Consider the following 22,396-nt stretch of genomic DNA (forward strand, 5'->3'; position numbering starts at 1 on the left):
TCAAGCTTACCTAGAACAAGGCACACAGTAGGCCCTCATTAAATATTGCTGAAAGAAGACAGAGCAGAGCCAAACTGCTCTTCCAAGAGAGAAGCTGCATTCTTTCCCTAATGATTCCCTGCATAAAAGAATTCTCATGATCCCTAAGGAGTCAAAGTTGGATACATGAAGAAAACATGATAGGAAATAAATTATAAGCAGCCATTCTTCATGAATACCTCCTAGAACATGGGCTGAGGAGAGGAGCTTTACGTAGCTGATCCTCACTGTGGAAGTCATGAGCTTTTGGATGGTTTGTATTTCAGTGTATAGATTGTGTGAATCAGCAAGTCAGCGCAGCAGGTGTTGTCCGTTCTCAAGGCAGAAGAACCAGTGTGCAATAGAGTGGGCTCAAGCTTAATAATGCCAGCAGCAAAAAGAGAATTAACCTTCATAAGAAGATTTTACAAGTGAAAGGAAAAATGATACCATAATATCTCTTTTTACCCTCCTGTCATATCTTTCTACTTTCCCTGAGGATCCAGGGTTATTAAAAGTCCACTTTTTGAAGGAATCCAAAATCTTGGTTTTAAAAAGTGGGCTTCTGAAAGCTCACCTTCAGCTCTCAAGACTCCTGGAAGCCCGAGGACCGACGGACCTCAATAGGACCCTGCCCTCCCTTACTTCCACCTTACCCCCCATCCTCAGGCCCCAGTAAAGCCCACCCCACACTCCCAGGATGCCTTGCAGCTGCCCTGACACTGTGCAGCGCATCTGCAACACGAACGGGCTGCTGAGGGGACAGTGTGGCTCCAGGTCACCAGTTGTCTCACTTACCAGAGAAAGGGATTTAACTCAGGACAACAACTCAGATTCTTAGAGCCAGTCCATACTTAAGCCTTTCTTCCTCCCTCTCCTCCTCCCTCCCTTCATTCCTTCTTTGTTTCTTTCTCCCTCTCTCTTTCTTTCATCTGTTTTAAATAGAGTAGAATCAGAAACATTATCTACCAATAGCAAAAGAAGAAGAAACATTGAGAATGCCTCACACAGCTGATGAAATCAGCAGTAGATGGTGTAGGGGGGGTCCATGTGGCAGAATGACACCCACTTTGTGTTTATCCACAACTGTTAAGTAAACTAGAAATTTCTGAGAATAATTTTGCTTTTTAACATCCTTTCAGAATAACACAGGCTGTTTGCTCCATCTCATGAAAAGAAAGACTGAAATAAAATAAATTGCTTTCTTTACCATGCACGGGGCACTAAGGGGATAAAGGAGCCTTCCATAGTATGTGGGCCCAGAAAATACACAATTGCTAAAGTCTGATATGACCTTTGTCTCCACAAATAAAAAGACTGATAACCCCAGGTGTCACCACCACATTTTTTAAACACATATTTCACAAAGGGCTCAGCTTAGTGACTATTTTCAAGTACAAATTAATTTCCTGAAATGGAAAAAAAGAAATAGAATCACGCCATGTACGTGCAAAGAGAGGGAGAGTTGGGGGTGAGTGGGGCCTTGGTTACCCCTAGTGTTCTCCATCAATATCTATCAATAACCATTCCCTGCACCAATGCCCCGACTCTTCCATGGGAGTTTTATGGTTACTGATAGTAGCGTGATTATGGTAACCAATTGTAGAGCACTTCTATGTACCAGGCATGGGCCAAGCCCTTTATATTAGTGGATTTTTAAAAACCTTCCACAATAGCCCTAAGAGATAAGTGTTTTTATTATCCCACCTTATGAGTAAGGAAACAACTTACTCAGATCATGTCTCTCCTAAGTGGCCAAGCTAGTCTGGGAGCTGGCTCTAACCTATCAGCTTTACTGGCCTTTAAAGGTTGTTTGTTTGTTTGTTTTTGCTTTTGTCTTGAAAGTTTAAAAGGAGAGGCCCTTTGGCTTCTTGGCTAGAAGGGTTCTAAACCACTTTTTAATCCTCAAACTCACATAGGCCATCAGAGAGAAAAGAAACTGGCCCCAGGACTATCACTGAAAGGTAATAATTAATGAAAAAGGTGTCATTTAAAGAGGTCAGTGACTTGAAGCGTATGTTTCTCTTGGATTAACTTTTTTGACAGTCTTTAAATAATGTGTTGATATCAGCACAGACCAAAAAGAATGCAAACAGACCTGAACAGTTTAAATCTCTGGGAAGAAAAATATGAAAATAAAGCTGTTCTCGTAGCCTTAAACAACTGCTTACACTTCTTTCTCTGCGATAATAATTGTGATAATTACCACTTATTGTGGGGCTTTTTTTTTTTTTTTTTACGCCAAGCAATGTGCTTATCTTTAATCCTCAAAGACTGGAATTGTCTTAGTTTTACAACTGAAGAGGTTCTATCGCTATATAGAATCGCAGGAAGACTTGCCCTGCATGAAATTGAGCATATTCAAAATACGCAGCAGGGAAATTCCCTGGCAATCCAATGGTTAGGACTCCAAGCTTTCACCGCTGGAAGTCCACCGCTTGGAGTCCAGGGTTCGATCCCTGGTTGGGGAACTAAGATCCAGCAAGCTACAGGGTACAGCCCGAAATGAAACAAACAAAATATGCAACAGGCATTTCAGGAAAAACAGCACAAATTGATGCACACTTCCAAGGGATCTATACAAAAATACCTTCTAACAAGGCACATACAACGGAGGAATAGAACCCCTGTGGCGTGGTAGGTTGTCATTGATGGGGATGCCATCAATTAAGTAGCTGAGACACAGTCAGTTCACACCCCATTTGAAAATTGGCTAATCGTGGGCTGGACACCCTTGGTGTAACCTGTAAAATATTCTGTCAAACACTTGGAGAGGGGACTTATAGATTCTCAGTGCTGCAAAAGTACTGCCAAGGGTCATTCCTGACTATGATTCTGGAGAGTTCTTCCAACCCTCTTTGTGGGTAGCAAACCTGATATTCCCCAGAAACTTCAAAGGCCAAAGGTTGGGCACACTGGCCTCTAACCCAGGAACCCCACCATCTGGACGTCTCTCCCCAGCAGCGTTGCCTGGGATGAATTATGTAACTTCTCTGGACCTGGGTCTCATCACCATAGTTCTCAGCAACAGGGCATGGAAATAACGCTAGCCATTTGTATAAATGGCACCGAGCTCCTTAGAAGTAAATTGTTAGCACTCAGTCATGTCCAACTCTTTGTGATCCCATGAATTGTAGCTCAACCAGGGTCCTCTGTCCATAGAATTCTCCAGGCAAGAACGCTGGAGTGGGTTATCACTTCCTTTTCTAAAGAAGATCCCATGAGCTAGCTCAGTTATTTTGAAGGTGGAAATGGACTTGGTACAGGAGAGAGAGTACAGCTGCAGGTAAACCATAGGGGTTTTTTGTTTTTTTTTTTTTTCTCCATTCTGTGACCCTCTTTTCCCTGCAAAGACTTTGCTAAGAACTTAAGTTTTTTATTTCTACTTCTGAGAAGGCTTCTCTTGGAGTTTATTGATAATTCCTCCCTCACACCTTTGTAAAACAGAGATTGGGCCCTGCCAATTGATAGCCACCTTGCGGCTTGAACCATCTGTCCAAAGAGAAACTATAAGAGGTACCTTTAAATTCATTTAGAGTCAGGGCTGGTGCAGAGCCGGCATGCCTGGGTGTCACTTCCTGCCAGTCCACCAACACGGCGGAGCCCCTGGGCAGGTGACCTGTTGACATTGGCAGTTCATTTCTTATCAGTCTCTCAGGCTAAGCATTTCTCCTTCCCATTGATCACACCCTGTACCTTTAGGATTTTCTGAAACATCTCCCTTTCTTTCCTCTATATCTCTCGTCCCTCTTTTTCCTGCTTTCTTTTTCTCTCCTCTTTTCTCTCTCTTTCCCTTCCTACTTTTCGCCTCAGCATTTTCTCAACCACTATGTCAATAAATCCAGCAAGTGCCCATGAAAAGACCAATTCCAACTGCAAAATGGCAGCTCCACCCCAGCTTGGAAAACACCAGGGGAAACAAACTTAAGTCATCAAAGACTTCAGAAGAGATACTAGGAAGATGAGATTCCACATGAGATGTATTTTACCATGAAAATTCTGCTGTAAAAAAGAATCTTTTTTTAAATTGTTTTCCCTAATATAGTCTGAATAATGTATACCAAATGCCAAGAAATTATATGTAATTAGTCTGGATAATGTATAATTTCCATTTGATTACATATATTAAGGTGATTAAGCAACTTCAGTTTTTCACTAGTAAATATCTGCCTTCTTTGTTCCACTCTGGGTCTGTAATAACTGTTTGCATCAAGTGTAGGACTTGTTTAGAACCCATGCGAGCAAACATTTGAATGTTAACCCAACTTGGTTGACTAATATCTATGAATCTGGGAGGCAACATGAAGTTAGCTCTTAGGAGGAAAAAACTGAAGAGAGATTTACATCCTGTCTGAAACCATTATGTAATTTTTGTATGGCTTCCAGTTAAGAAAATTGAGTAAAACGGCATGGATGGAAAGCTATATTTCAGAGAAGTTATTCAACAAAGTATGTGACATCATCAATACTTTTAATTTTGCTTAGAATAAAGTAAAATTTTTAACATTTCAGGTTTTAATTAATGAGTGCTATTTACTTCTTGTACAGCCCTTCTATATGTTTATTACCACATATTTATAGCAGTTTTTCTTTTTCCAATTAGAGGATAGATTTCATCCTTTATCTTTGCAGGTAGCTGATCCAAGACATTTTTATGTAAATGGATTAATTAATTGGTAGCCTTCATTTGAAACTTAAAAAGAATGTAATCCTTTTTTGAGAGGCATTAACTGTTTTTTTCATAAACAATTCTTAAGCACCTTGTCACACAATTAGAAATTGGTTGACAGCGGTAATCATAATATAATGCATTACCCCTTACCACATCACCTTTTTTTTCAAGGTGATTAAAAGAACCCATTCATTAAAAGGCTGTGTAGCAACTTTGCTTATAAAATTCATATTTGGGGGAAACTTAAGGGAATGTATTGACGAAACTTTTGAATAAATGACATCACAAGTGAAATTTCCTATACAGCCTTTGTGAGCAGGAATCTAGCTACAAAAATGTACTGAATTTCAGAGAAGGCAGCTACACCTGGCTTTCTTTGAGAGCCCTTAAGCCCCGCTGCCTTCCAGCCCTATGATTTATGCAAATCAGAAAGCTCTGGCGGTCTCCACTTCCTGGCGGGGCTAGCATAATCCACTTCCTTTGGGTTCATGTGACCATGCAAATTTGAGCCCTCCTGAATAGTCCCAGAGGGGCTGTGCCTCTCATTATTCCTGCCCCATTCTCCTAGCAGTGCAAGCATTCAGACGATGAATGGACAAGGGTTTAATTACTCACCACATCTGTCAGATCAGATTCAACTTGAGAATGAAGAGAATCCCAGACAAGCCCGGTCATTTCTTTGCAGTGTTCTTCATGGCCGAGGTCATCCAGCTTGTCTTCTAGGGAATATTTTCCACTCCTGGTTTCATGACCCTTCTGGAAAACAAGGACTGCAGCTTTTGGAGATCCATTACTGGGCCTTTCACATTGTGTGTGGCCTTTACAAATGTTAATTAATCTTCCCGGTGATGCACTGAGCCCCAGGGAGCCCTTTATTCCCCCGGGGCTACTGATGACCAATATGAATGCCAGAAAGTTTTCCTTACTGTTTCCTGACCTACATGCTCCTCTCTCTGTGTGCTCTGCTTCCTCCCCCTCCCCCCAAATATGTCTCCCACATGACAGATTGACTCCTCACATTACCAGGTCAGCCAGAGTTTGACATAGTAAAGGCAGATGGTCCGAGTAGAGGATATACCTAAGGAATAAGGTTCTTGCAAATTAAACACCCTCAGAGTCAGCAGCCCAGGCCTTCCAAGGAAAATACATGATCACAGGTGGGAAGGAGGGGTGTCCACTGGGAGCCAAAGCAACAGCTGCCCTCAATGAATGGGCACTAGCATTTCCTCCTCTGTGCTCCTACTCTTTGGATTTAAGAGGAGGCTCTGAGCATGTATGACTCTGAAATATAAGGTTCCATGGATTGCCATGATGTTTGGCGAATTTTGTTTTTATTTTTCCTTCTATCTTTTTTTTTCAATTGAAGAAGAATTCACAGAAGATAAAATTAACCATTTTCAAGAGCGTCTTTCAGCACATTGGACACTGTGCAACCCTCACCTCTTGTAGTCCTGAACATTTTCATCAAAACCAAATCCCTGTACCCATTAAGTAGTCACTCCCCATTCCCCCTAGCCTCTGTCTCTGTGGATTTACCTACTCTGGACATCTCATAGAAATAGGAACATACAATATGTGACCTTTTATGGCTGACCTCTTTGATTTCTCATAACGTTTTTGAGGTTTGCCATAATGTTCTACTGTGGCACTTTCTGAGTGTGCGTGTTTATCCTTCTCACCCCGTCAGAATTATGCTTTACGTGATCTCTGTCTTGGATCAGAGGGTGAGCACCTAAGGAAGTCTGCGAGTCAGCTTGGACCCAGGCTCTTCTCTCACTCCCGTAGTCTTTAGGAATGCCGCTTCGGTTCTGTGGATCGCAGCTCTGAAACGCCTCAGATCACTTGTCATTTATGCCCTTACTGCTCCTGCCCCTCTTCACAGACCATTCACTCCCCAGCTGGTCTTTCTCAGCACAGATCCTCCTGATCCTGTCACTGCCCAGTGTTCTTTGTGGGCTCCTCCCCACCTTCAGAACAGGGATCAAGCTCCTTCCCGTGCTGTCTGTCCCAGGCTGTCTGCAATCTGTTCTCCCCTCCCTCTGCTCTCATCTCCACCCCTTCTTGATTCACCACATCTACCCAGCCACATTAGACTGCCTCAGGTCTCTGACCGGGGTGCACACTCCCTCTTCCGTGCCTTTCTGTGTCCCAGTCCCCCTCCCTAAAATGTCTTCCTTCCCACCCCCACCCCCACTGCAGAAATCCATCCCTCCTTGCTTTATTGCATTTTACCTTCTCACCTTCCCTGATCTTGGAGTCAGAATGAATTCCTCCTTTCTAATCCCATGGCTTTTTACTTATCATAATCCTTGCCACAGCCAGTCTTTAATAAGGGTTCCTTCTTTTTAAAGGTCTGTCCTTTTTCACTAAACTCTGATCTTTGTGAGGGCAGAAATCGTCTCTTATTTGGTAGTAACTCTAGCACCAACTGGGCTTCCCTTGTGCTGCAGCTGGTAAAGAATCTGCCTGCAACGTAGGAGACCCGGGTTCCATCCCTGGGCCGGGAAGATCCCCTGGAGAAGGGAATGCCAACCCACTCTAGTATTCTTACCTGAAAATTTCCATGGACAGAGGAATCTGGCAGGCTGCAGTCCAGGGGGTCTCAGAGTCAGACATGACTGAGCAACTAACATTAGCACCAACTACTGTGTAGGTCCTCAATCAATATTTCATTGAATGATTTGAATTTTCTTCTCCACAGAAAAAAGTATGGGCCTATAAGGAGCCCCAAGTCATGGAGAGAACCAGTCTGATACAAAGTAACAAGGACTAACATTTAAAATTATTTTCATCTTCTATTGAATTCAGTTACAATAGTTTACCAGTTTCAATTAGCAGAAAATGCAACTTTGCTTTTTTTTCCTCATCGGTTTATGTTCTTCATTACAAATCTCATGAGTTTTATATGTAGTTGCCAAAAATCTTTTTGACAAATTGCACAGGATGCATTTTGGGATTGTGTGATAGAATTGATTGAATTTAGGCCAAGTTCTGTACCTTGATATCTCTCAAAACAAAAATACAGATGTAGGGCTACTCAAAAATGTATCCATTTATTTTCATCCCAGCCCTCCAAATTCATTGTCTTTAAGAATAATCAATTGGATTCTTTTAAAGTTAAATGCCAAGTAAATGATGCAAATAAAACAATTTTGTTTGCTGAGAAGTAATTGAAAATCTGCAACTAATTACAAATTGGCAAGCTCTGAACCCCAAATAGCTGAAACCCTTGCTGATACATTGTTTACAGCTGGGTTCAAAACTGGCTTCCCTACACCAGCCATCCACAAGTTATTAATCAATACGTTGCCAAGTTCTATACCTCACCTTCAAAAAATGGTCATAAACATTTAATTTTCAATATGGGCTTCATAAACAAAGCTTTTAAAAACTAGCAGAGGAGGTATAATTGGTTAGAACACACAAAGCCTGTTCTTGAGTTAATGTGAGTTGGCTTTGGGTTTACATACCCTTGTTCTTCCTTGACTGTTCAGGAATCCTGCAACTAAGTTGAAATTAATATTCTGCCAGTCTGGTCATTGAGTCCCCTATAGCACTCCACTGATACATTACAAGATCTTTTTAATTGACATTGTGGAGAAAAGCAACGTATTTATGGGCCACGGAGAAACAGGGATCAACTAATTTGAATTGCTATTTCTGCAAGCAGGTAAAGCTGAATTTACAAGTGACTCTATTCTGAGTGGTGGTTTAAACACACACACACACACACACACACTCTCACACACTCTCCCTCTCTCTCTCTCTCTCTCTCTCTCTCTCTCTCTCTCTCTCTCTCTCTGGTGCTTCCATACCTCAGACTCCATCTCCTACTGTTCTTTCTCTCTCACCTGACCTACATTCACTCTTGTGCCATCTCTGCCCTTGCTGTTCGGTTCTGGAATGTTTTTCCTCTAAATAGTCATTTGGATGGCCCCTCCTTTTTCTTTTCAGGTTAATGTCAGTCCTCAAAAAGGCTTTCCCTATCCACCTTACCTAGTATCTTGTACTTTATTCTCTTTCTTCATTTATGTACTTGATGATTGTGAGTTGTCTGTATTAGATTGTAAGCTATGCAAAAACAGACACCTTGTTTATCTAGTTCACTACCCTAACCTTGGTCCCTGGAATAGTGCCTCGCACGTGATAAGTTCTCTTTAAGTATTGGATGGATGGATGGGTGTGTGGAGAGTTTAGGTGAATGGATACATGGGTGGGTGGGTCGATGGATGGATGGCTAGATGAGAGGGGGAATGAAAGAATAGTTATGTTGGTTGGAACAAGCAGCAGAGTTATGACAGAAATTGAATGCTAGGAAGATCATGACTCTAAAAGCTTCATCAAAACCTCTTCTAAATTCCAAGCTTAGAAACTTCTTTCCAAACTGGGGTGCATTCAGAGGTTAGAGATGGTAAGAAATACTACATAACAGATTATCTTCAACTTTCACAGGGGCTGTTCTATAGAAAAATCATTAGACCTATCTCTGTGGCCCCAAAAGCTTGATCCAGGACATGTAGGAGGAGACTACCAGGAGTATATTGTGGATTAAAATGAGAGAGCTTTCTCACTGAGAGAGCTGCCCTGAATGCCAAATGAGTTGTAAGATGATGTTGGTGAAAGGACTGATACATACAGTGCCTGACTACTTAGTAGGGATGCTTATCACAGAGGCTTCGGATGTGCTGTGGTTCTGGACAACTCATCTGGGCTCTTATTACTCTGAAGCTCTATGGTTCTATAATGATCAAAGGAGAAGCCTGGTCAATAGTTGACAGTTAATTTTTAAAAGGAGAAATTCCAGTGAGATTTGGATTTTTCATTTTGTCCCATAAGGAGATAACTTTAAAAATGATTTATAAATGAACCAAAAGAAAATGTTCCTAGCAAAATAATAAGGCTGAATTCTGAAAGTCTATTCAGCATCTTCCATTCCCTGGGATGCCCAGGACAGCGCATGCAGTATTTTCGGTACATTGAGAGCGAAGAGCCTGCATTCTCAGGGGGCGGCAGGGGCGGCCTGTAAGGTCTTAATCCAGGTCTGTGATCTTGAGGCAAAGCCTCCATGTGTGAAGCGCAGGGGTGCCTCCAAAATAGAACAAGAGCACTCCATCATGTGAAGATGACTGTCAAGGTCACTGAGACCTACAGTGATCTGGCAATTAAAGCTGTCTGTGACTGTCTTACCTTTCAGGACATACTTCCAGAGATTCAAAAAGAAACTTTTTTTTTCATAAATTGATGATTTTCTGTTGCTGAGTCATTCTTCTTGCAGTTCCTTTTGCTTTTCCTATTATTGTTGGTTCAATACCTAAGCCGTAGCATTGTTGCCTTCTAGGGAGTGTAAGGAGAAGGCAATGGCACCCCACTCCAGTACTCTTGCCTGGAAAATCCCATGGATGGAGGAGCCTGGTAGGCTGCAGTCCATAGGGTTGCGAAGAGTCGGACACAACTGAGCGACTTCACTTTCACTTTTCACTTTCATGCATTGGAGAAGGAAATGGCAACCCACTCCAGTGTTCTTGCCTGGAGAATCCCAGGGACGGGGGAGCCTGGTGGGCTGCCGTCTATGGAGTCGCACAGAGTCGGACACGACTGAAGCGAGTTAGCAGCAGCAGCAGCAGCAGCGGCAAGGGGTATAAGGGAGAGAGCTGAAGATGCAGGTCTGTGCCGCAGTGGGCAGATCTAGGCATGACCATGAGGCCCCCTCCTGCAAATCCACAGATGTCCAGAGATCAAGAGGAATGTTCTCTCGGGTTAGTGAAGTTTGGGTTCGTCACCACCATCCAGTTGTTTGCCTTGCCAATTCCTGGGGTGCATGGGATACTGAGAATGGAGTAACGGAGAGGAGTTTAGATTTCTCACTTGGTTGCTAGCCAGGCTGATTCACTGTCCTACACTGGAGGCTTAGTCAGGCCACATGTAAAACAGTTGCCACTGGCAGAGCATCCGGAATGTTCTCAAGGTGGGGTTCACTCACCTTCTCTGGGGAGCTCTCCCAAGCCCTCAGGCAGAATAGTCCTTCTTCCCTTCTTCCTCACTGTCCTCCATCTCCCCTTCATCAGTTCATGAGCTAAGGCCATGAGGTCTTTGAGGGCAGGCATTGTGATTCCTTTTCCCTTTATATCTCCAGAGTGCAGTGCCCTTCCTGGCACATAATAGATCCTCAATGAATGCCTGATATATTGGGGGGGGAAAATGACTAGCTACCTGAAATATTAAAGGTATTCATATATTGTGGGTGGAGAGTAATAAAGACATGTGAAGTTCAATGTGAAACTCATCTTGCCTCCCCAATGCAACCTGATTACACAGTGATAGTTTCTTCCTCTCTTGAGTCACCTGAACCTTACTGACTCTTTTCTTACAAGGTTGTTGAGTTTACCCTGGACTTGGGGCTGTCCTCTCTTAAGAAGCTTTCAGCAGAGCCTAGGAATCAAGTTATGGTGTCACAGGCACAAAGCCAGTGGGACAACCCTGGGGGTGGGGGTGGGGAACCCTCCTGGATAAGAAATGCTTCGTCATCTGGTCGCTGAGTCTTATGGACTTGACCTAGTGGCCTTGAGCTAGTGACCTAGCTGAATGATTCCCCCAGTGAGGCCTCAACATATGCCAAGACCTGGACATGCTCTGAACAGGCTCTGGACTCCCAGTGATGCACACAGCCCTTCAGGGTCAGGAGTCACCGTGCTGCCAGGCTAGCAGGACAGGTGGAATGTTGCACAGCTGCTCCTCTGGTTGCATTTCCCAACACCTCCCTGTCCCACGACGATCGGTCGTTGGCATGCTATTTCCGCCACCTTGTCATCTCAATGGCTTGTCTGGGGTCTCAGTGGCTCTGAGTGTGGAGAGCCTGTCCCCGGCCCTTTTTTCTCAGGACAAGTTCGACTTCGCTTCCTCTGGCCTTATCAGACTCCTTGTTTCCAAAACTGTTACTCAGCTACTTGGGAAGTTGAACTCAACTTCTCCCTCCCGACATCCTCCCAGCTGAGAGTAATAAGAAAAGCAGTTGATCGTGGTGAGGTGTCCATCTTTTCCATTCTCTCCCATCTACCATGCCTTACAGGGATAAGCCCGGGAAATTTTGTCAGCTGCATTTCATACTGCTTAGTGGTCATCTGGCCATCTCTGCTTTGAGCCTAGCTTAAAGAAACATATGGCCCCAGATTCTTCCACGCTACAGATATGGAACTTTCCCATGTTAAGAGAGCTAAAGATGAAATATGGTTTTCTGTACCTCTTTTCATTGATCGTCAAAATAACAAGTGATGTCTTGTCTTTCAACAGAGACGCTCTTTTTACTCAGTTATTCAATGAAGAATGTGCCGTTGTCTTTGCTGTAGATTTTTATTTTATTTGTAAATTGTGCGTGCTGTGTGCTACGGAATACTGAGAAGCCATACACCCTGGCTTGTTAGCTGACACACAGTATGTGTGATTACAAATTGTTTGAATAACAGTGGACTATTGAACTGCCATCCAGATGTGTGTGGAGTTAACTGTGGGAATGTCCACAAAGGAGGATTATCTTTCTGGTTGCTGGGTCCAGGCCCCCTAGAAAGTGGAAACATAAGTGTGGAAGCTACTCACATAGAACATTAGCTATAAATGGCTCTTCAGAGGCAAAATTAATCATTTTTTTTAAATTACACATTGCAGTTAAGGCCAAATTTGTTCTCCGAAAGTAAATCAGGCAAAGAAAGTGCCAAACAACAACAAAAGAAGTTGTGGCTTAGAAGGGCCTTTGTGAGGGGTTTAGTCACTTTCTGTTTCTCCATATCTACAAAATTCAGAACGTTGTAGTCTCAGAATAAACCATGACTGTCCCAAGTCTCTGAGCTGACGTCTCGTCTGCTCTGTCTGCGTTTCTGCACTTCCTCCCATCTCGTCTGCTGCAGAGGACACCACGTTACACGGTGGCTGGCATTCGTAGTGCTGGCCAGGGGAGAACAGGACAGAAATCCCACATGCACATTTCCTTTAAAACATCTGAACCGCAATGAGATGCCGCTTCACACACGTAGGATGGCTAAAATAGGAAAGACAGTAACAAGTGTCGATGAAGATGTGGAGACATCAAAACCCTTACCCACTGCTTGTGAGAAAGCAAAAAGGCATAGCCACTTTGTCAAACAGTTGGATATTTCATTAAAATGTTCAACATGGAGCTGCCATAGCACCCAACTTTTCCATTCCTAGGTGTATGTATCCAAGAGGAATGACAATGCACGTTCACATAAAAACTTGTACATGAATGTTCAGAGCAGCATTGTTCAGAATAGCCAAACAGCAGAAACAACCCAATGTCCGTCGACTGATGAATGGATAAATAAAATGCAGTATATTCAGTTCAGTTCAGTTGCTCAGTCGTGTCCGACTCTTTGCGACCCCTTGAACCACAGCACACCAGGCCTCCCTGTCCATCACCAACTCCCGGAGTCTACCCAAACCCATGTCCATTGAGTCGGTGATGTCATCCAACCATTTTATCCTCTGTCGTCCCCTTCTCCTCCTGCCCTCAATCCCTCCCAGCATCAGGGTCTTTTCCAATGAGTCAGCTCTTCGCATCAGGTGGCCAAAGTATTGGAGTTTCCACTTCAACATCAGTCGTTCCAGTGAACACCCAGGACTGATCTCCTTTAGGGTGGACTGGTTGGATCTCCTTGCAGTTCAAGGGACTCTCAAGAGTCTTTGGCCATAAAAAGGAATGAAATAATAATACTAATACAACCTGGATGAACCTTGAAAGCATGCTCAGTGAAAGAAGCCAGACATAAAAGACTGTATTATATGAATCCATTTGTATAAAATGTCCAAAGCAGGCAGATTATCTGTAGAGACAGAAGGTAGATTAGTGGTTTCCTAGAGCTGGAGAGGTTGAAGAGAAATGGAGGGTGACTGCTAATGGGTACGGGGTTCCTTTTTGGAGTGATGGAAATTTTCTAAAATTGATTGTGATGATGATTCTACAATGTGATAAGTATACTAAAACACCATTGAATTTTATGCTTTAAATGGGTAAATTGCACAGTATATGAATTATACCTCAATTATGCTGTTTAAAAATGAAGGCAAAGTAAAAATAGTTTCAACTTAAAAATTTTTAAGGTATTTCAAGGGGATTTTTTTTTTTTTTAGTGAATCATGCCTCAAATTAGGATGTCTTCAAAAACCACATATCTGGACTTTTTTGGCAGTATGAAAAGAAGAGGAAATGGTTTTAAATTTAGTAGCTTATGTCCTTTTCCCCCCCCGGAATGAAAGATCTGTTACTTGTTCAGCAGTGTCAATGCTTTCTATCTCCACTTGGAATCTACAGCAGTAAGCTGGCTCCCAGCCATCAAATACCTAGATCTAGCTTTGTGTGATAAAACTCCCTTTAGCAATGCATATTGAAATATATCATTCTGAATCTATTTTAAATTCTGTAGCGAGCAAGTCAAAAAAAAATTTTAAATCATGAAACATCATCCAAGTCAGGAGACAAAGAAACGAATAGGAAGTCCTCTCTAGATTCTGTTCACACTCCACTTTCTATAGTTTAAAGAAAAATGTGGAATTTCCTGCAGAGTGATTAATAGGCCAGTGTGGTGACATACAGGAACTCTGAGCTTGACCTTGCAGGTAAAGGCTAACTGGTATGTTAAGTTGATTACACAATTTCCTCTAAATAAGTTGACAAGTGGTTTGCAGTTGCCTTGACTTTTGCCCTTATAAATGCACACTTATAAATGACTTGCTTTTTCAGCTAAAGCAATCCTTATTTTAGATGTGACATGTGTTAAGTAAACACCATGATAGGGAACCCCAGCTTCCTAGCCTTTATAGCCAGGTCAGATTAGCAGAGTTGCTAGGGGACATGAGTTGGGGCAGCCTGAAACTTGGCTTTGAGATATGGCTGTATTCATAGGGCATGAGAAACCCAGAACTAGTTTCTTCCTTGTAATATGCTGAAATAGACTGGTGGATTTGATAAGATGATTCCACATATGGCTTGAAATATTCCAGGAGTAGAGGCTGCTAAATGGTTTGCAGTAAATGACAGTAGGTTTATCTCTAGTGTTTTGTACAGGTCCCCTTTGCAGGATCTCAAGTCTGTAAGAAAATATAGCCTCTGGTGTTTTGTCAAAAAATGTCATGGAGAAAAGGTTCCTGGTCAGCATTTCTGTTCTGTGGTCATTTTCACAGGAAGAAAATATGGTCTTTGTGCAGTCAAGAGGATATAATTTATTGAGATATTTTTATTTACAGATACACTACTTTCTACTTAAAGGGATAGTTACAAAAAGCTACTATAAGAGAACAGGAAATGTTGCTTCAGATGAGAAATCAAAATGCTCCTTAGGAAAATGATTGGTTATTTGTAGATTTATAAGTCAAGCACCTTTATTGAACTTAATATATCCTGATTTGATAAGCGAAAAGAGCTTTTCTAACATTGTTGATTTAGCTGGAATCTATTTGTGTGTGCGTGTGTGTGTGTGTGTGTGTGTCTTCCTGAATGAGTTAAACATTTGGAAAATGAATTGATTTTTATTTGAATATACAAAGATAATACCATTTAAGCTTTCCAGGTCTAGAATATGACAAGCCTTGAGCTCATCTGGAAAACAGAACGTTATTAGGACTCAGAGGTTAAATTTACCATCCCACCATTAAATCCATGAATGTTCCTCTAAAACAATGTGCAGACCTGTTACAAATCATCTTCCCTCACATTAACTCTTACATAAGATGAAACTCGCCAGCCTGAAATGTTTACTACTTGCCACAGATGACTAACTTAGAAATCTTTTTATTTCCTTATTTGATCCAGTCATCCATAAGTATTTGTAAAAAGGATTGCCATCCACCTTCCGGCTGGTTGTGTGCTTGTGCAAAGGACTGGAGCCAATCTGACCTGCCACGTGGCTTCTCCTTGAAAGCTGTCACTACTCAGTAACCATGAGCTATTAATAACAGCATCCTCAAAGCATGTTTCTGAGCCGTGCCACTTCCGCCTAAGCTGGCCAGTGCCCTGCTGATGGACCCATGAGGCAAGATGAGGTTTTCCACACTCAACCCTCTCTGCTTGTGGAAAGTTAGGATCTCCTGAGGTATGGCTTTCAACTCTGCATGGCAAACACAAGAGTCATGAATTTCCTACCACAGTGGATGAGTCAAAGAAGTTTCTGATGCGTCTCAGTTTTATCTCTCAAGAGAGCATCCTTTAGGGACTTCCCTGGTGATCCAGTGGTTGGGACTTTGACTCCCAACGCAGGAGGTACGGGTTTGATCCCTGGTCAGGGAGTTACGATCCCAGGAAACTTTTCTTAAGTTTGGTCAAAAAGCCAAAACTTAAGGAAAAAAAAAAAGCAGAAGCAATATTATAACAAATTCAATAATGATTTTAAAAATAGTCCACATCAAAAAAAATCTTAGAAAAAGAGAGTATCCATTAAAAATAAAGGATAAATACTTCTGTTGAATACATTTTAAAATATTTTAAATTTTGTCTCAAATATTTCATAAAAAAATAAGACATAATAAATGCTCACCCTTCATGATAAATGAGCATCCTTGTTCCCATCCTTGTTCCCAGCTCAAGCTTAAGAATTAATATTTAACAAACACAGATGAAGCCCCTGTTCCACCTCAGAAGTTTATAAGACCAAGTATGCAGTGCCTTGAAGAAGCCCAGTTGGAATATTGGGAGCTGTCCTATGATAGCAAGAGAGAGAACATGCTTCTGGAGGGGAAAAAAAAATGCACTTTTCTCTTCTTGGTTTGAATTTTTTATATTCCAAATACTTAAACCATAAGAAATTGCCAATATTCCATTATTTTCAAACCTCAAAGGTAACAGTTTTATATGGTTAGCCTTAGTCCATTCTGAAGGAGATCAGCCCTGGGTAATCTTTGGAAGGAATGATGCTGAAGCTGAAACTCCAGTACTTTGGCCACCTCATGCAAAGAGTTGACTCATTGGAAAAGACTTTGATGCTGGGAGGGATTGAGGGCGAGAAGGGGACAACAGAGGATGAGATGGCTGGATGGCATCACTGACTCGATGGACGTGAGTCTGAGTGAACTCCGGGAGTTGGTGATGGACAGGGAGGCCTGGCGTGCTGCGATTCATGGGGTCACAAAGAGTCGGACACGACTGAGTGACTGAACTGAACTGAACTGGAGCAGAGAGACAGATATCCATTGCATATTACAAGAAGAAACCAAAATCCAGGTCACATCTCCTCTTGCCTAGATCATTAGCTTGGATCCAGAAGTGGCTTCCTTGCTTTTATTCTCATATGTACATGCTCAATCGCTTCAGCTGTGTCTGATTCTTTGTGACCCCATGGACTATAGCCCACCAGGCTCCTCTGTCCATGGGATTCTCCAGGCAAGAACAGTGGAGTGGGTTGCCATGCCCTCCTCCAAGGAATCTTCCCAGCCCAGCAGTTGAACCCACATCTCCTGTGTCTCCTGCATTATAGGTGGATTCTTTACCACTGAGCCACTGGGGAAGGCCACCCCTTCCAATTCAACTTCCATGCTCTTGCCACAAGCGTACGTATATCACGTTAAGAATCAAGACAGGAAAACTGTCTTGATTATATAGATAGTGGAATTCTTACTACTAGCCAGCTACCTTGCAGAGGCTGCACTTTACATTACTCATCTCATTTTATCCTCACAGGGAACTTTGAGACCTCCAGAGGCTGACCCAAATTTTGTGGGATCCAAGTTTTGGGATACCCTGATGAGAGGAAATTAAATTCAAAATGAGTTATGAAAGTTAATATCTGTTTAGGTTAAGAAAAAGTGCAACAAAATTTGAGAGGCAAGTAAATACTTGAGATACCACAAAGTCCAGAAAAATCACATAGTTTTATTAATTAACCACTTGACATCCATTTATAATACTTTATTCCCCTACATTTTTGACTGCATATTGTTTCATCTAACAAGTCTTTCATAATACCATTTTCTATGGAGAAAATGCTCAGTCTTTCCTCTAAAATGGTTGAGCAAGCTTTTTAAAAAATCATGGAGAGTACTTTTATCATTTCTTTTCACTTCATAGTTCAATATTAGTAATATGTTAAGTTTTTAAAGAAAGGGAAAATGAAAACATTAGTTGCTCAGTCATGTCCAACTCTTTGCAATCCTATGGACTGTAACTTACCAGGCTCCTCCATTTGTGGCATTTTCCAGGCAAGAGTACTAGAGTGGGTTGCCATTTCCTTCTCCAGGGGAATCTTCCCGACCCGTAAATCAAACTCAGGTCTCCCACATTGCAGACAAACGCTTTACCCTCTGAGCCACCAGGGAAGCCCAAAGAAAGTGAAAGTGAAAGCATTAGTTGATCAGTCACATCCAACTCTTTGCAGTCACATGGACTGTAGCTTACCAGGCTCCTCTGTCCATGGAATTCTCCAGGCAAGAATATTGAAGTGGGTTCCCTTCTCCAGGAGATCTTCCCAACCCAGGGATTGAACCCAGGTCTCCTGCATTGCAGGCAGATTCTTTACCAGCTGACCTACGAGGGAAACACCAAGATCATCATCAGATGGAAACACTTGTCATTTTTCCCCTAGATATGAAGCAGTGAGATTTGGAATATTTCCAACAGAATTTGCTCCTGGCTCCACACAGTTCTGTCTCAACCTCCTGTAGACCTCCGGTGCTGGGTGCTCTAAGGCATGTTCATATCACAGGATGACCTCTGGCCCTGCCCCTTTATGTCCCAATACTAGATGAGCTGGCTATTTCCAGCCCCAAAGTGCTAGCAATAACACGCAAAAATGGCAATGACTGTTTAACATGTAAGCATATCCCACTACATCCAAAGTACATTACCCCTAACTCAACTTTTCCCCATGGCCAATGGTAGATCAAACCAGTCAATCCTAGAGGAAATCAACCGTGAATATGCATGGGAAGGGGTGATGCTGAAGCTGAAGCTTCAATACTTTGGCCAACTGATGCGAAGAACCAAATCATTGTAAAAGACTCTGATGCTGGGAAAGATTGAAGGCAAAAGGAGAAGGCAGCGGCAGAGGATGAGATGGTATGATAGTATCACTGACTCAATGGACATGAATTTGAGCAAACTCCAGGAGATCATGGAGGACCAGGAAGTCTGGCATGCTGCGTGCAGTCTATGGGATCACGAAGAGTTGGACATGATTGAGCGACTGAACAATAACGAAATGCTACCCAACACAAGGGAAAGTCAGAGAAGAAGACAGTAGTCCTAGTGGATTGCAGTTAATACGTTTTATGCTTACAAGTTGTATAAGATACTTGACCAAGTGAACATATTGCTAGGGCCTCTCCCTGGGCCTTGGAAGGAGCCCAAACAAGTGAGGGACTGACCCTGAAGGCTGGAAGGGAGCTGAGAAGTTGCATTCCCTTCTGGAAGGTTGCTCAAGGTCACTGGGGTAGCAAGTGACAGAGCTAGGATTTGAACCCAGTCTGTGGAGTCCAAGCTCTCCAAGCTCTAATCTACTAAATTATGTTAACTCACATTTTTTTCACATAACCTTTCCCTTCCTTTCATACCCCATCTTAGCACCCAGCATTTCACCATTGGTCAACATCTGCTACACCAAAACATGGGCATTCGAATCTCGAAACAGGTTCGCTATATTCCTGCTCACCCCTGGGCCAACTTCCTTTAAGACTCTGGAATTCAACCACTATTTGAAACAAATTTTATCACAACATAGGATTTCCAATAGCTCCATATTAAAATTCATTGCCTTCCTCCACCCATGTTCTAAAATTCATGTTGCTGCTCATCCAGCTTTCTCAGGCTGCCCCAAGGGTTGATAAATATAGTCCTGTCCTCTGACGTTTATTCTGGTGTCCCTAAGAGCCACGTTTCAGAAGTGGTGAGACAGTCTTCATTAGAAGGGGGACAGCCAGCAGGGGCCCTGCTCCCAATGGCCTGGCACCTGCAGAAGAAAGGGTTTTCCTGATAAACCTTCCAATGTCTGGACCCACGGTTTGTGCACATGGGCGGAACTCTCTCTCCCAGAACAAGTGTGTTTGCCAAATCGGGGCCTGAAGTATCTTGCAAGTCCACTTGTTTCAGAAGAAAGACAGGATAAGGGAAGTGGCAGAAGCAGTGATAGGGAAGGAGTTTTTCACGCTAACAAGTGTGAACTGATAAGCCCGACCTGTAAGGCAAATGTTGAGGGGTCCTGAGTACACTTCTCAGGCCAAAATTAGCTGAGCAAATTTGCTTTGGCTTTTCCATTTTATAGTGGGAAAAAAATTCTGCAGAAGAAAGAAAACTCAGAGTGTATTGCTGTCACGAATGACAGATTTGACTGCTTATCTGCTAGATTTTTTCCTACTAAAGAAGTCAATGAAGTCACTTTCTAATATGTCTGAATTGTAGGGTGACATGACAAAAAAATATAGTAATAATAATATGTGAGTCCTTATTACGTTCCCAGTCCCTGGACTGAGTGTGTTTACATTGTTTATTTCATTTGATCCTCACAAGAACCCTCTGAGGCTGTTTCAAATTACAGATGAAGAAAATGAGGCTTAGAGAGATTTAATAATTTACCCAACTCAGCCACACAGCCAGCAGGCAGTGGAGGCCAGATCTGAACCAAAGCAGCCAGTCTTGGGACCCTGCACACTTAATCCATTCTCATACATGGAGGGTCCATTTATATCCTGTTCCTGTCCCCCTGCTCTGGGATCACACTCCCTCTCTGAACAGTTCCCATAATGTGAGGAACTGTCTGAATGTTACTCGAAACATGTATAAAGCAAGGATTATTATCTGCCACAAGTACCCCTATTAGCTTTTTTTCCCCCTCTTATGGTGACTAGAAGAAAATGTAAGATTAGTAAGAGGGCAAAATAAATATTTACTGAAAGGCCTGATGGTGCTTCCCAGGTGGCGCTAGTGGTAAAGAACCCCCCCTGTCAATCCAGGAGACATAGGAGACGCAGGTTCGATCCCTGAGTCGGGAAGATCCCCTGGAGGAGGGCATGGCAACCCACTTCACTGTCGTTGCCTGGAGAGTCTCCATGGACAGAAGAGCCTGGCGGGTCTCATAGGGTCCCATATGGACTCAGAAGAGTCCTTAGGGTCGCACAGAGTCAGACACAGACTAAAAGACTTAGCGTGCACATGCGAGAGGGTTGATACTACGCTTAGTTTTTCTCCACCCTTGCTTGGAAGCCCAGCCTGTGTAAAAGGAAGCCCCCAGCAAGGCTTAAGGAGAGTGTGACTGCTTCCTTCTGAAAAATTCAGGTTCCTGTGAAGTGTCTAAGGTCACAGTGTTGCTCCTTGGGGGCTGAGCTGGGTTCCCTGTGTCTTACCCATTTGTACCTAAAAACTCTACCAGGAAGTTTTGAAAAGTTCTCCAGAGGGGCAGTCATGTTCACCTGGTCCAAGTGTAGAGTACAGTGTCGATTCAATGCCAGACCAAGGGTCCCTGGGGAAGCACCAGCCCAGGCCTTGTGGTCACATTGGAGAGGAAGTGATGAGTCAAGGCCAAGATGATAAGAGGGAACCTCAGGAAAATGTGTGCTCCAAGGCACTCATCTCACAGGAGAAACCAAGGCCCAGGGAAAGGAAGTGACCCCTGCTGGTCACGGTGGAACCAGCCCCAGTCTTCCTGTTGAAGACACTCCTTCCACCATAGCCTGTTGACGTGCTTGCCCCAGGGCACACCTCCCAAGTACTCAGGGACGTCCTGAATGCTTTGTGGCAGTTTTGCCATCCAGCGATGCCTTTTGAGGTTCCATTTCAGAATTATCATGCTGAGGAGACCGACTTCTAAGAGAGGGTATACCCTTTTTTCTCAGATGGTTAGATTCTCCATCTATAGCAATAAAAGAGCTATTTAAATAAACTCTGTTTTATTCCTACAGTTGGTGACTCATCTACAGTAATATGTGTTATCATATTACCTGAGCCAGTCATGTTTTCTCCATCTCAGCAGAGATGCAGGGAGATTGCCTGACAAGTTCATTATTGCTTGTTCCAAAAGCAGGAAGTGCCCTGACCGTACACACATACAAGTATTTCACACAGATGACACTTCCTTTTCTCTTTGAGGAGCCTTATTTAACCAAATATACTTGAAGAGTTGAGGAAAGTGAAACTGTTGTTCTCATTGATCTAGCTTTGCCAATTGACTATTTTGGAAGGAAACAATTCTACCTTGTACACTTTATTCTTCTCCAAACCTTGAGTTCATTCAAATTATGGAAACATCCCCTGCATAGCCCAGTTAGCAAAGCCAGCCTTCACTGTCCAACAAACCAACCCAAGTGGACTGGTTTTCTGATAGAACAAGTCTGACTTCATTGTTTCCATTTAAATGGATGTGTTAGTACACGTCCCTGGGACAAGCCTGTCACTCTGAACTCTTACTTCTAAAGTAGGTGGGAAGTTTAGGAGAGAAGTGGATATACAGAGCAGAGAGCTTCAAGCTTCTCCATGAATTTGTCACAAGGGGGGCCATGAGTCACTGCCACCGTTAGCACATTCTGCTGACACTCTGTCCGCACAAGACTCTCAGAGAAGCTGCATTCTTGAAAAATAACTTAGGAAATGGAAGAGGTGAAGTCACTACACTTCCAGTGAACAAAAACTGTCCAAAGTCACACCACTCCACTGTACAATATGTCTGAATTCAGACCATCCTAATACTCGCTGAGCACGGGTCATCACCCTTAACAGGAATATAT

General features: G+C 42.8%; 1 protein-coding gene across 7 annotated transcripts in view; it reads left to right on the forward strand.

The window, feature by feature from the left end:
- Nucleotides 1-22,396, forward strand: part of VTI1A (vesicle transport through interaction with t-SNAREs 1A) — a 372,362-nt gene that overhangs the window by 280,609 nt on the left and 69,357 nt on the right. The window contains exon 8 of one of the 7 annotated variants that reach the window (XM_069567119.1): nucleotides 13,829-16,138. The exons of the other annotated variants lie outside the window; for them this stretch is intronic. Within the exon in view, the coding sequence (XP_069423220.1) occupies nucleotides 13,829-13,892 (64 nt within the window). The 3' untranslated portion in view covers nucleotides 13,893-16,138. Of the gene's footprint in view, nucleotides 1-13,828; nucleotides 16,139-22,396 lie in introns of those variants that run through there. 7 annotated transcript variants of the gene reach the window in all.

The sequence above is a fragment of the Ovis canadensis genome, chromosome 22 (genome assembly GCF_042477335.2).
Source record: "Ovis canadensis isolate MfBH-ARS-UI-01 breed Bighorn chromosome 22, ARS-UI_OviCan_v2, whole genome shotgun sequence".
NCBI classification, from domain to species: Eukaryota; Metazoa; Chordata; class Mammalia; order Artiodactyla; family Bovidae; genus Ovis; species Ovis canadensis.